At 31.4% G+C, this 15,238-nt stretch overlaps 1 protein-coding gene across 1 annotated transcript; it reads left to right on the plus strand.

Moving 5' to 3' along the window:
* Positions 1 to 7,251: 7,251 nt before the first annotated feature.
* On the plus strand, positions 7,252 to 9,815 carry LOC116025746. Its single transcript, XM_031267077.1, has 5 exons — positions 7,252 to 7,359; positions 7,564 to 7,724; positions 7,855 to 7,942; positions 8,873 to 9,082; positions 9,326 to 9,815. The coding sequence occupies exons 1-5, from the start codon at positions 7,254 to 7,256 to the stop codon at positions 9,628 to 9,630; spliced, it is 870 nt and encodes a 289-aa protein (XP_031122937.1). The 5' UTR covers positions 7,252 to 7,253; the 3' UTR covers positions 9,631 to 9,815.
* The last annotated feature ends 5,423 nt before the right edge of the window (positions 9,816 to 15,238 follow it).

Genomic DNA, 15,238 nt, shown 5'->3' on the forward strand with positions numbered 1-15,238 from the left:
TGAAATCAATAAATGATATCAAATGTGGGCCACATTTGGCCATCTCCACCGTTCTTTCAAATTACCCCCTTTTCCCTTTGCTCCTACAAATCTCCTCACTCACCCCCCAGGGCCCCACCAAGCCCCATCCATATCAGCAAGGGCCCCACCGTGCAAAAACCTCAACAACTGCTCATGGAAACTCCCAAAAGATTTTCTTCCTGGTGGGGTCTGGTTTTTTTGGGTTTTGGTAACTGATCTGACCCCAACACCCAAAGTATATATGTGGGGTGTATGTATAGTATGTGTACAGTTGGTGTATGTACTTGTTGTTGAGTTGCCCATGTTGCCATTCTGCCAATTGCATCAGTTTATTTCATTTAGGATATGTTTGAACCAATTGTTCTCCGGATTTTCCATGCATGAGAGAAGGTGAAAATTTGAAGTCAAGAGAAAATACTTTTCGAGCAAAGGAAAAATAGTTTGGTTTTTTCTGGAGAATGATTTCTTCTTCTACTTCTTCTCTTTTTTTTTTTTCTTTTTTTTTTTGGAGAAGTTATTTTCATGACCCAATGCTTCTTCTTCCTAATTTCTTCTAAAAATGCTTCATCAGCTTTCTTCCGCCATCCTCAACTTTCTATCTTGACTGGCTTTTGACTTTATGATGAAATTGATTTTCCCTGAAAATCAGTACAAATTAGATTGGTTTCATCGGAAATCAGTAAAAACTAGATTGGTTTATGTCGAAAATCATTCTGGACGGGAACCAGCCCAATTTCTACTGGTTTCCGACAAAAACGTACCAGTCTGGTTTGTACTTGTTTCACACACATAGTTTGTTATTTGGAAGAAAAAAAATAGTTGGACAAAACATAGCTTTTGTCAAATCTTTTTTAGTTAACAACAATTAAAATTTTAAGTATACAATTCTACTTATTTTAGAGAAACTCTCCGTCACTATCCGATGGTATGTAATGGGTAAGCCTTACTTCTTTGCACTATCTGATGGTATCCGAGCGATTAACCTAAACAATTCTCCTAAGTAATCGACTTGATCAGTCCTCCAGGGTAGTCCGCTTGAGTGATATATGCACCATCCGGCAAGTAGTCCGTCGATCACCCGGGCAATTTACATCGGCCGGCTAGACTAGGTCAAGGCCCTCCGATCCAACCATCGACGGATGGTTGAGATAACTTACTGGGGGCAGAAAGGCCCTACAGTCGTGGACATGGTAGTGGTTTTCCGGTCAATCACCAACAGTCTGCTCGACTCCCACAAGTTCTCTACTTGCCAGTGAACTCAGATTCGAAGTTTGGGTTACCAGTCGGCGCCCCCACGACCTAAGCGGATTGTTCCTAACTCTTCACCTCTCGTTTTCTCGATTTCTGCTCCATACCATGGGGCCAAACACACCCTTAGCCCCATTCCTAAGCTTTGTGCTATGACTCTTGTACTTTACATCTTACAACACTTTGTCCTCTAACTTTCTTTTTCGGCCCAATTTATGCCTAGAAAACACGACCATTGAATTCTAATTATTTTTATACCTAACCAACCCTCGGGTATCTCCTCCCTAGCCCAATTGACATTGGGCGACAAAAAAATTATTCCATAATAAATAAATTGCAACCTCTTAGTGCATACAACATAGTTCAATAATCAAATCAAGTATTTGAATTAAAATGAATAAAATATCATCAAGTTATACATTTTTTAATACAACCTTATCTATTATGTTTTTGGGATGAGTCTCAAACATGAAACATTCATTATGAAAAGCAATAGAGTGATGTTATTAGACCATAAAGTTTTTGACTCATCAAATTATACCTGAAACTCCATTATTAAATCTTCGAGTGTGATTCATAGTTAATATATAGGAAAAAGGTCCACCGTCTACACCCCGAAGTCAAAGATCCCCACACGCCCTTACCTTGAAATTTTGGTTGGGTAAGTTGTCATGCATGCCTAATCGGTTTCAAGATTTTCAAAGTGCTTATATATCAGTGCACATAATGTGACAAATTTATACTTCATTTGTTATGCTTCAAATCCACACACTGCGACTACTAACGAAGTATATTATTAACTTTATTTTAGATTGATTAACTAATTAAACTATGTCAATGCGCGATCCCGTTTCATAGTGAATAGGTGATGTCGTTGTTTGTGTGCACACCGAAAGTACAACGTTCTTTAAAATTTATATGTATTCTCGAATGGGATGTGAAGAAGTATAAGAAGTAGAAGAAAGAGCAAAAGCTAAAAGGGATGTGATGAAGAAAAAATGGCAAAGGGGAAGAGAAGGAAGGAAGGAGAAAAAGGAAAAGGTGGAATGAAGAATTTGAATTGTTGTTTGTTGTGTGAGTGTATGCATGGGTGTTGTTGTCTCTCCCAAGCATGTCGTCAAAGTCATCATTGTCCTTCGTGTATTGCCCTATGAGTGCCCAGCAACATCATATCATTACCCACTGCAATTATTTAGTCCCCCACACACCCCCCCTTTCAATTTTATTTCCTTTCATAACATTTTTTTTTAACATAATACACTACTATTCACTTATATAAATACTATTCACATCGCAGTACGTAAACAAATGTCTAACCTCGGTATTCAGTTGAGTTACCATAATTTACATCATCCCATATACTTTGTCGGGACATATGGAGACCCTTGGGGTTGGGAATTCAACCTTTTGAGAACAAAACAATACTATTCGCATATCATAAGTCATAAGATGATCCAAAGTACTAATTTAGTCAAGTTCGAAGAATATAATTGATCTAATGCTGGTACCTAATTTTATATCAGGTATTCATTGTTCATTCGTCAAATTAATTTTTCTTTTTAGTTTTTTAAAATAATTTTTTATATTTTTCAAATTTGATTTTCTTTTTTGGATGATCGATCACCAATTTTTTCGATCAATCGACTAAGATTATACACTCAGACTAATAATGATTGTGTCAAATAGGAACTCGAAACCTCTAATTAAACTGGAAGATACACATGTTGTCTGATTTACCATTCATATGTATCAAATTGATTTGATATTGTGCGTTAATTAATTAATAGAGCTTTTAACCCTTTTAATATAATTTTTGAAATATATAAATTGCATTAATTAATACTGAATTAAATATTATAAAAGAATCAAACCAAATTACGAATAATTTTAGGCGAGTTTGGTTATACGGGCAAGTTATGAAAAATGAGAAAATGAACAAATCTCCTACCACTATTTGAAAGTGTGCTTTCGGAATGAGAAAATGAGAAAATGAACAAATCTCCACGAGTTTGCATACGTGAATGAGTATATTTCTCGTCACATGTCTTAATTTTATTTCGGAAAAAAAAAAAGAAAGAAGTAAAAGTTTTTTTTTTTTTTTTTGGAATACTCTAAGCATGTCATGCTAGCAGAGAATAAAATTATTAAAAAAAAAAAAGAAAAAGTTTTTTTTTTTTTTTGGAATACTCTAAGCATGTCATGCTAGCAGAGAATAAAATTATTAAAAAAAAAAAAGAAAAAGTTTTTTTTTTTTTTTGGAATACTCTAAGCATGTCATGCTAGCAGAGAATAAAATTATTAAAAAAAAAAAAGAAAAAGTTTTTTTTTTTTTTTGGAATACTCTAAGCATGTCATGCTAGCAGAGAATAAAATTATTAAAAAAAAAAAAGAAAAAGTTTTTTTTTTTTTTTGGAATACTCTAAGCATGTCATGCTAGCAGAGAATAAAATTATTAAAAAAAAAAAAGAAAAAGTTTTTTTTTTTTTTTGGAATACTCTAAGCATGTCATGCTAGCAGAGAATAAAATTATTAAAAAAAAAAAAGAAAAAGTTTTTTTTTTTTTTTGGAATACTCTAAGCATGTCATGCTAGCAGAGAATAAAATTATTAAAAAAAAAAAAGAAAAGAGCATATATAATAGTTACTCTTTGATTTATGAATAAATCTCCTACCACTATTTGAAAGTGTGCTTTGAGTGAAATATACCTTATGATCATAGCTGACAAAGAATCACATAAGGATAAATCAGTATAGATATCAATAGATAATTAATTCAAACTATGAATACTAATGAATAACTCATAAGTAAAATTTAAATTTTATAATTATCAAGTCAATTATTCAATTAACTCGATTAAAGTTCCCCTAATATAATATTTACTCCATAAAATGGGAAGGGGAGGAGTATAAACTAAGAAACCAAAAAAAAGAAAAAAGAAAAAAGAAAAAAGGGGAGAAAAGTGGGACAAATTCCGAATCCCTAGGAACAAACGAAATCCATTGCTTTTTCTTTTCTTTAATTTTTTCCTTTTTCTTTTTCTTTATTTTCTTTTGCTCTTCTTGCTGCTGTGCTGCCACAGTGCCACGACTGACCAATTAATTTATTGTTGCATTTCTAATATTATCATCTCTTCAATTTTTGTCACTTTATTCCTCTTTGCCCTGCTTCCTGCTTTTGCCTGTACCTACTATGTCTTTGGTTTTGTTGTGCTAGCTTGTCATTTTGTGTACAAAGTACAAACCACTAATAATTCTAAAACTTTCTTCTATCAAATTTAACAATATTTTTATTTTAAATTTATTAAACTTCAATATAACTATCCGATATTTGTAACGATCTTAACAACCTAACAGATAATAAAATGATAAAATTAAAAATAATTTGTAAGTATATAATAAAATAAACATAATGTACAAGATACATTGCAATTAATCACGCGCACACATATATTTATTTATATATATCATTCTTTTATATGTAATTTTTAGATTTATATATAACAGTGTCAATAATATATGATACAATTATGTACATATTATATTGCATGGTTGTACATAGCAAACATCCAGTGCAATCCTACATTTATGTGTAAATGTTTAATTGTATCATATAATAAAGGAGGTAGAGAGCAAATTATACAGCAGATTATGATTTATATTACAATATAGACCATTAATAAATGTTCAATTTTTATGTATTTAAAGTTATTTTTAGGTTTTTTTTTTTTTTAAAAAAGAAGAAGTTATTTTTAGGTGGTATACTAAATATAAATCTTTAAAAAACGAATAAGGTACTACACTAAAAACAAACATTTAGTATATTAAAAATGAATATGAATGTCAGTGATCCATCTTGCAATGTAAACAATAATGCACATAGATTTAGGGGATTAGTATTTATGATAAGGGTAACACTTGTGTGAGACCGTCTAACGAGTCTCAATCCGTAAGACATGTCGGACCTTTGATTAATGAGCCCGATCTTTGACATCATTAATCAAAGATCTGACCCGTTTCATGAATTGAGACCCATTAGATAGCCTCACACAAGTTTTTGCCTTTATATTTTTTATACAGCCCATATGCATTTATTTTATGTTATTTTTTTAAGTACCAAAAATACATACAAGAAATCTAACGTAGGATTACATATGTGGGCATAGGCAGACCAAGTGCATGATATAATTTGACGACTTGCATGGTCCCACTGCCCCCCCCCCNGTAAAAGTTTTTTTTTTTTTTTTTGGAATACTCTAAGCATGTCATGCTAGCAGAGAATAAAATTATTAAAAAAAAAAAAGAAAAGAGCATATATAATAGTTACTCTTTGATTTATGAATAAATCTCCTACCACTATTTGAAAGTGTGCTTTGAGTGAAATATACCTTATGATCATAGCTGACAAAGAATCACATAAGGATAAATCAGTATAGATATCAATAGATAATTAATTCAAACTATGAATACTAATGAATAACTCATAAGTAAAATTTAAATTTTATAATTATCAAGTCAATTATTCAATTAACTCGATTAAAGTTCCCCTAATATAATATTTACTCCATAAAATGGGAAGGGGAGGAGTATAAACTAAGAAACCAAAAAAAAGAAAAAAGAAAAAAGAAAAAAGGGGAGAAAAGTGGGACAAATTCCGAATCCCTAGGAACAAACGAAATCCATTGCTTTTTCTTTTCTTTAATTTTTTCCTTTTTCTTTTTCTTTATTTTCTTTTGCTCTTCTTGCTGCTGTGCTGCCACAGTGCCACGACTGACCAATTAATTTATTGTTGCATTTCTAATATTATCATCTCTTCAATTTTTGTCACTTTATTCCTCTTTGCCCTGCTTCCTGCTTTTGCCTGTACCTACTATGTCTTTGGTTTTGTTGTGCTAGCTTGTCATTTTGTGTACAAAGTACAAACCACTAATAATTCTAAAACTTTCTTCTATCAAATTTAACAATATTTTTATTTTAAATTTATTAAACTTCAATATAACTATCCGATATTTGTAACGATCTTAACAACCTAACAGATAATAAAATGATAAAATTAAAAATAATTTGTAAGTATATAATAAAATAAACATAATGTACAAGATACATTGCAATTAATCACGCGCACACATATATTTATTTATATATATCATTCTTTTATATGTAATTTTTAGATTTATATATAACAGTGTCAATAATATATGATACAATTATGTACATATTATATTGCATGGTTGTACATAGCAAACATCCAGTGCAATCCTACATTTATGTGTAAATGTTTAATTGTATCATATAATAAAGGAGGTAGAGAGCAAATTATACAGCAGATTATGATTTATATTACAATATAGACCATTAATAAATGTTCAATTTTTATGTATTTAAAGTTATTTTTAGGTTTTTTTTTTTTTTAAAAAAGAAGAAGTTATTTTTAGGTGGTATACTAAATATAAATCTTTAAAAAACGAATAAGGTACTACACTAAAAACAAACATTTAGTATATTAAAAATGAATATGAATGTCAGTGATCCATCTTGCAATGTAAACAATAATGCACATAGATTTAGGGGATTAGTATTTATGATAAGGGTAACACTTGTGTGAGACCGTCTAACGAGTCTCAATCCGTAAGACATGTCGGACCTTTGATTAATGAGCCCGATCTTTGACATCATTAATCAAAGATCTGACCCGTTTCATGAATTGAGACCCATTAGATAGCCTCACACAAGTTTTTGCCTTTATATTTTTTATACAGCCCATATGCATTTATTTTATGTTATTTTTTTAAGTACCAAAAATACATACAAGAAATCTAACGTAGGATTACATATGTGGGCATAGGCAGACCAAGTGCATGATATAATTTGACGACTTGCATGGTCCCACTGCCCCCCCCCCACCACTACCCCCCACCCCACCCTAACTTTTTCCTTCCCTTATATACCACATGGACGTAGGACAAATTCTCTTGTCCACCAAAAACCATGGGTGATCTGCACGCCATTGCTTACAGAACCACCACCTCTTCCCTAGCCGGAGTTGGTGGTTGGGACCTCCACGACCTCGCCGCCGGCGGCTTCCCGTCTCCCGGTAAACCTCGCCTCCGGCCTTCTTAACTTTCTTTTCTTTAATCCCATATATGCATATATACTAATGTAAGTGCTGGGCATAAATAATATATAAACATAAATGTGCAATCCAACTAACAGCTTAGATTTTTAGCTGAGATGGAACACATGTTTCATATATGGATCCTAAAATTTTAATTTGACTGACTTTATGCATGCATAATAGTGTCGGAAAACACGCCGCCGTTCTTCTCGTACTTGGACTCCGACGACCTATCCACCGGCTACCTGGAAGACGCCTTGTTCAAGTTCAGCTCCAAGAGGAGGAGGCTGTTATTGTTCGATGATGATAATGATCAAAGCAAAGATTTTAATAATGATCTTTGGGTAATACTAATTATATAATGATCTTTTGATTTTGTGTATGATATGATTAGGGAATTATTATTCATTAATTTGATCGAATGATCATTAATTTCTCAGAATATCACAAAGTTGGATTATGTGTTTGGTGCAGAGATGCTTGGATAATGGGAACACAAACCTCAATTGTTTTGAAAATTATGATTGCTTGAGCCAGATAACCAAGTGTGATAGCCTTTCAGGTCAATATTATTTTAAAATTTTTTAAATTTATTTATTTTTTACATTTGATCCGTAAAATATATAGCTAGCATGTATAATTTTGGTCACTAATTTACATGTTGTACGTTGCAAATGTGTCGTTAATTAATTACTTCTCAAAGTGATTGATTGACAAAATATTTACCGAAAATAACTACTTAAAAAATTACGTTTTTAACCTCTTAATACATAATTGGATGATGAAATAGTAGTTTGGTGAACTAATTAAGAGACACATTTGTAATATATATTTAAAATAAAGACTGAAATTGCACTTATTCTATATGTTAAAGGTTAAAATTGTAATTTTGTGTATTTTCAAATTATGTATGTTAATAAGTCAAAATGTTACACTGTAAGGTCACAATCATATGCTATTATTTAACTACCCATTCCACCCTTTTAAGTAGGGCATTTGTAGAGTTTGAATTTCTTACCTAATGGCCGTACGACCAAGTAATCCTTAATTACCAACCACTAATTTAGCATATACTAGATTATTTATATACTTTTCCTTTTATGGTTTTCATTACTATAACATTTCCCTGTCAAATTTTAAGTTCAGTGAAAACTGTCTGTTAACCTTCTTAATTTGAATCAGTAACTTATTGATAATTTAGAATAATCTGATTTGCCATTTTGTGATTCTTTGCTAGCTAAAATTATAAGGTGAGTTTCAACCCACTTTTAGGTAGGAGTCAAAAAATGTAAACAATACAAAATTAGAATTTAACTGTTCTAAAAAATTAATTCTCATCAGTAATTGATGCGAGACAAGAGTGATACCTAATACAATGTTGTGAAAGACTTGTATAGTGTGGAGATTTTGGACAATAATATGAAGTATGGTGACATCAGGTTGATGGCAATAATTGAAAAAGTTTGCATTAATATTTTGGGTATTTGATCAGGTGAGGGAATATGCAAATCTGGAAGTAGGATGAGCACTGAGGAAACTTCCTTTTTCACAGAAATGAAAAGAAACAATCCATCATCATCAGATGAGGAAGCCATCTCGGCTTTGGCAGCATACCAAGATTATTCGTCGTCCTCTTCCCGGAAATACCCTGCAGATAAGCCTGCCCCACCGCCCACGGTGGACCCATCGTCCTTTTCCGCCGGTAATCTCCCCCCCTCCTTCCTCGCTTTTGTTGTTTTCTAACTTCTTTTATTTCACCAGACTGGTCAACCCAGTTAAGTTAAGTTGGTTAGTTAAGTTCAGTTGGTTAGACATTTGACCTGACAATTATAAATTTTAAGTTCAACTCTCAGTTAATCTGATTTAAACTGCTTAGATAACTGATTTACTTTCTTATGATTCTTTAGTGCTAATTTTGGTTGATGGGTATGTTTTTTCCGGGCAGGAAGCGAGGAGGAGCGGCGGCGGAGGAAGAGGGTGGTGTCACCGTCGGCGGCGGCGGCGAAGCTGGTGTACCCCTTCGCGGTGGTGAAGCCGGGAGGGAAGGAAGGTGACGTGACGCTGAACGACATCAACGAGAGGATTCTGATGCCGCCGACTCGGCCGGTGAAGCATCCCGTCGGGGACTTCGCTTGCCGGCCGCTGGTGTCGCCGGACGGACCCGGATTGTCCGGCAAGGCGGTGGTGGCCTTGACTAGGATTCAGACTCAGGGTAGAGGGACCATCACCATAATCAGGACAAGAGGCTGAAATTTATTTACTTTTAAATGGGGGACAAAAAAAATGAAAAAATGGGAGGTGTTTTTGTTTACTACTAGTGATAAGGAGTAAAACATGCTTGAATTGTATAGTAGAGGAGGGAGACATGTTTGTATACATATTTTGTTGTTATTGCATAGTGGAATATATAAAAGATGGCTTGTTTAATCTCAAAATTTTATGTATAGCTTTTTAAATTTATTATGTAGTATTAAATATTTCGTAATGAGCATAAGGGCATGGCTGGTTTTATGACTATTGCAATCAACGGTATTTCAACACAACCCTTAGAGCATGTATGGAAACTAAGGGTTTATATACAGGCAAGAGCGTCAAAGACCTTGTCGTCTAGTGGCATAATTCTCATTCGTATGAGAAAGCTAAAAAATAAAAATAAAAATTTAACTGGACAATATTTATTTTTATAATGACAACTATTTATTTACTTTTATCTGTTTTATATTAGAAATTTATTTAATTGTGTAAAAAACATTATTACAAAAGATTCATATTAATGTAATAAACACAAAAAATCACTTTATTCCCATTTTCTTAAGAGGTGTGTTGTGCTCTTCCTCCCTTGCTTTTTTGGTCCAATCAAATTTGAATATGTCCACTAGATCAATTCAAATATTATTTAATTTTAAAAAAAAAACTCTCATATAACTGTTTTAAATAAACCTCAATAGAATTCCTTTATCCTTTTGATGGAATCAGCTTTCTGATAAATTCTTGATTGGTTTAAGTCCATTCAAATATGGGTGGACTAGTGATTTATTTATGGCAAATATTATTTTTTAAAAAATAAGAAACAAATTAAAGGTTACCTTGCTACTAAATTACTGTATAATATTCACTATTTGACATGACATTAATTAAAAAAATTATTTTTGTAAAAAAAAAAAACTCAAGTAACTTTTTTTTTTGTGAGAGGAAAATTGTAGCCATTATTCAAAGGTGTATATGGCATAAACTCTGTTTATGTGTAATAACTTGTAAACTATAGATAAGATGTGTTTAGAATTATAAAGACTTTATACAAGTATACAACAAGCTTAATAAAAAATGTATTGACAAAAATTAAATTTGTAATCTTTTAGTACATCCATTCACTTGGCCACTTATATTGAAAAAAATAAATTAAATTTTGACCTCAAGATTGGTTGATGTATATAGAGTGTTGACCAAGCGAGCGAGCTAGGGTAGAGATGATCCAAAAAGAAGTTGTCAGGGCCGGCATGTGAGAAAGCAAAAGAACCTCCCAAACACAAACACTTTCCCTTTCAACAATTGCAGCATTTCACTAAAGTCACGGATTCTTTTATATATTTTCTTTAAAAATTTTTAATTTTATTTTTATTGAAATGATGATGCATTCATTACACACACACACACAAAGAAGATGGCATGTAGCTAGGCAGTTCTTCATCTCTGTTGAGTTCTTTGGTGGAGAAAAAAATAATTCTTCATTTTCAATTGTATCCGATCTAGAGATGAAGTAATCATAAATAATGTCTAAATATTAGATTATATTTATGAACTTAAAATATAACCTTTTTTATATTTTTTAATTTAAAGAAAATGACAAACTTGAAATATGACCAAATTTGTTTACTTGTCACCTTTTTCAATTCAGAAAATGGATGGAGGAAATATATATTCTACATTTTTCTAAAATTTAGATATCTAGTTTAACAACTTCTCTAATTTGAAGAAATAAAATCCCAACTTCCCTGTTTCTATCTCTCATTTTTCTTCCTTGACACTAACTTTTAGCCATTTACTCTGATATATATAATGCAAAAGACGTAACTCTTAAACCAATTAATGAGAGCCTACCACCTTATAAAGTCAAACTATAAATTTTAGTGAAATTTGAACATATAACCAAAGGTTCTAACCACAATATTCTTGCCACCTGAACACAACTTTGTAGTTAATTGATTACTATATTAATGAGGAAGACACTTATAGATTTTTTGGTCATGGACTATTGTGGATCAATTCCTAAATTGTTAACGCATTCACTTTCAACCCCATATTGACACTATATTGGTGCTTTAATTTTGACATTGTAAAATGAGTAATTTGTAACATAATTAACCTAAGGAGGTGACATCAATAACTAGTATAGTAAAATGTCTTAAATTAATGTTACTTTAAATTATACATTTTTCATTAGATACACTTTTTTCTTAATACATATAGACCAAAATTAACCATCAAAAAGTTAAATCTACTAAACCTCATACTTAAAGGCACCTCACCGCTCATATCCTGAAAACTAATAAATGAAGTAAATCATGGAATGTGTCTCAACTAATCTACAATTTTTTGTTGTCTTGATAAGAATCAAACTTTAAACGAAATTGTTAACAGAAAAATATTTTAAATTGATTAACCAATTGACCTGTATCTAGGTCACCCATCACTAACGTCCTAAAGCATAAGAAATGAATTGAATTGTACATTGAAAAACATGATGATATGAGAATTGAATAGCCACCTAATAAGATGTATAGTTGGCATGATGAAACGGTCAACCCTCTATCCAGACAAAATCTAGCATGTTGGCCCGACTCCAACTTTAATGTTGCCGTATTAGACAGGCAGCCGTCGCATGATGCATAACAAATACCTTTCAATTCTCACCTCGTTTTTGTGTCTAAAATGGTTTAGGAAAATAAATAAATAAAAAGCATTTCATGTTGTGTTGCGCAATATATAATTTATTAAGTACTCTAATAGCAAAAATCTGATAAATTAATTATCGAATCAAGAAATTGATGAAAGCTGGGACCATAGTCGAGTTAGTTGAACAATTTATTTCGTAACTACAAAATTTCAAATTCAACTTATTTTAAAAGTTACTTATTTGCCTTTTCAAATTATCGAGAGCTGCCAATTGATCGTCTTAAATTAAATCGATCAGTTATGAATGACTTATGTTAATTTATAGTTGCTTGTCAAATCACTCAGAGTGCATCAGACAAAATATGTACGATAAAAAGTAAACTTCATCATTTTCAAGGTTAATAATTTATTTTTCTTTTTTCCATCATTTTCATCATTTTCAATTTAGAGTTTTCGAAAACCTCACAAGTCACCAGTGAAGGGTCATTTAAAAAGATTGATTTATGGTTTTTTTTTTAAATTTAAAATTTTATATAATCTTTGTGTGAAGAAAAAGGAATTTGAAGTAGGAGATAGCTGTATCGCAGAGTAAGGATAAACATCACACTAGCATGTGCACCTAATGATTATGGAGGTTAAAGAAAATGATTTGGTATGACTTTTGAGTAATGCTTAGATTTTTAACTTTGGCTCTTTAAACCAATAACTCAATTTTTGTAGGTGAAGGGCTTTTGACCTTAAATTTCCTGTCTCCCACTCCTCTATTAATCTATTATCTATTTATTTTAAAATAATATTACACGAATTTTAGGGTGTGTTTAAAAATTAAAAAATAATTTCTGAAAATCATTTGCAGGGATTTCAGTGTTTGGGAGATGGTGAAATATTAAAGTCAACCGAAAATTATTTCTAATCAAGGGAAAAATAGCTTTGTTTTTCTGGAAACCAACTTCCCCTCTTTTTGGGAGGAAGTCATTTTTCGCTCTTCAATTCCTATAGGATCCGCAAGGTATAGCCACTACCCACCAGCCAACATCATCTACGGCACCATCGCCATTGTAATGGACTGTTGGAGAGGCCTCAATTTGGTTGGCAGTGCTAAATAAATAAATTCAAGACGATCATGTGAAAACGTACCTGGGAGTAGGTGAACACCAAAGTCTTCACCGATAAGCGTAAAAGGGGCGTGGGAGAGGCTATCGACGGTGGCTGAGTGGCCAACAACCGATGTTGGAGCGCGGAGACCTTGCGACCAAAGTTTGGCCAGAACTTGTTGCACCACCTCCCTCGTTATATTTTAAACAAAATAATATATTCTAAACAAAATAATAAAAATGTTTAATTATACAATTCTGTTCATTTTTCAAAAAATGAACCAAACACACTTAGATAATTTTCTGGAATGCAACCAAACACTGAAAAGTTAAATGATTTTCCTGATTTTCAAACGCACCCTTAAACTTCCTCTTTATTAACCTGACATATTATGATACATTTAATAGAAAAAAAAAGACTATTTCTAATTTTTTTATTTTTATTAAAATCTGGATATATGATAAGAATTTAACTCACAAAAAATGTAGTTGGAGAATGTTATTATTCTTCTTCTTCTTCTTCTTATTATTATTATTATTTTTTTATTTTTTTTTTGTGGTCACAATAAATATAGAGTCTAAGTAGTTGGAGACCATCTGCCGTCTGACTCAGTGGAAAATCTTTATCTATTTAATTTGATATTGTAATCCCCACCTATTTGATTGCCTATGGCCTATGCAATGTCACAATGGATGCAATAATGCATCAATGATTTGATTTTCATATTTTTATTTTTACTTTTTTTATTAGTTTATATGAGTTGATTATATACATGGATTCAAATGAAACAATACTTTCAATAAAAAAAAATGATTGATCATAACGGTCCATCAATTTACTTTTATCAATTATTGATGATTTTAGTAAAAAAAAAAAAACAGATAATCAATTTTATAAATATTGTAAACTTTTAAATTTGTTATATAAAATTAGACTGTATTTGTTTCCCAAAGTCGATTAATGTTTATCAAATAAACAAGTGGCAACCTCGGCCAATATCTTCATAGTCTATTTAGTTTGTAATAAAAAAAAAGAACAAATTGAATTTAAATTTTATGAAAAATAAATTACTTAAAATATTAATTTTAATATTAGGTGACACAAATGCTCATACATAATAAACATATATGATGATAATATAAAAATTCACATTGTATCTTTTCTCATTCAAGAAGTGTGAAAAATGAAATACCATAGGAGATCAATGAATTCATTTTACTCAATGTTGAGAAATAAATTATACTAGGAATTTATTTTAAATGAACCAAATGGGTCATGAATGTTTAATATTCGCCACCAAGACGCAAGTCAATTGAATGGTCAACCAAAACAAAATAAATTGAGAAGATTTGTTTTGCTAGCCGTTGCAATGTGCATGGTTCAGATACTAAATTGAGAAGATTTGTTTTGCCAAACCAAAATATATGATTTAAACTTGAGAGATGTCATCTTAGACCCAAAAAAATCGAATATCAAGTTGTACACAAGTAATAATTATAGTATACGATAGAAAGCATTTTTATGTCATTGCTCATCGCTTGTCACATGATTATTATTGGTCAATGAATATTTAGTAATCATTATTAGCATTGATTCATTGACGCTTGATGGTATATTTATATTATGGACCTTTATTATACCTTTGATTGAAAAACATAAAGTGATTGTAAATCTACAGGATTTTATTAGGCGGGTGTAGGAAAAATGTTATTTATTTATTTATTTATTATTATTATTATTTACAAAAACTACTATATAATGTAGAAAAAGTCAAATTTTGAGTTTAAACTTGACTTGAGCCTTTTTACAATTGGTCTTGTCTTAATTGAGTCATGGTCACATTTATTATATGGTGTAGCTATGAACAATC

The sequence above is a fragment of the Ipomoea triloba genome, chromosome 7 (assembly GCF_003576645.1).
Source record: "Ipomoea triloba cultivar NCNSP0323 chromosome 7, ASM357664v1".
NCBI lineage: Eukaryota > Viridiplantae > Streptophyta > Magnoliopsida > Solanales > Convolvulaceae > Ipomoea > Ipomoea triloba.

Bases quoted from the DNA above. Each gene is read 5' to 3' on its own strand.
- LOC116025746 (XM_031267077.1), top strand. From the start codon at position 7,254: ATGGGTGATCTGCACGCCATTGCTTACAGAACCACCACCTCTTCCCTA. The intron at 7,943-8,872 runs GTCAATATTATT...GTATTTGATCAG, and splicing joins CAAGTGTGATAGCCTTTCAG to GTGAGGGAATATGCAAATCT. The intron at 9,083-9,325 runs GTAATCTCCCCC...TTTTCCGGGCAG, and splicing joins CCCATCGTCCTTTTCCGCCG to GAAGCGAGGAGGAGCGGCGG.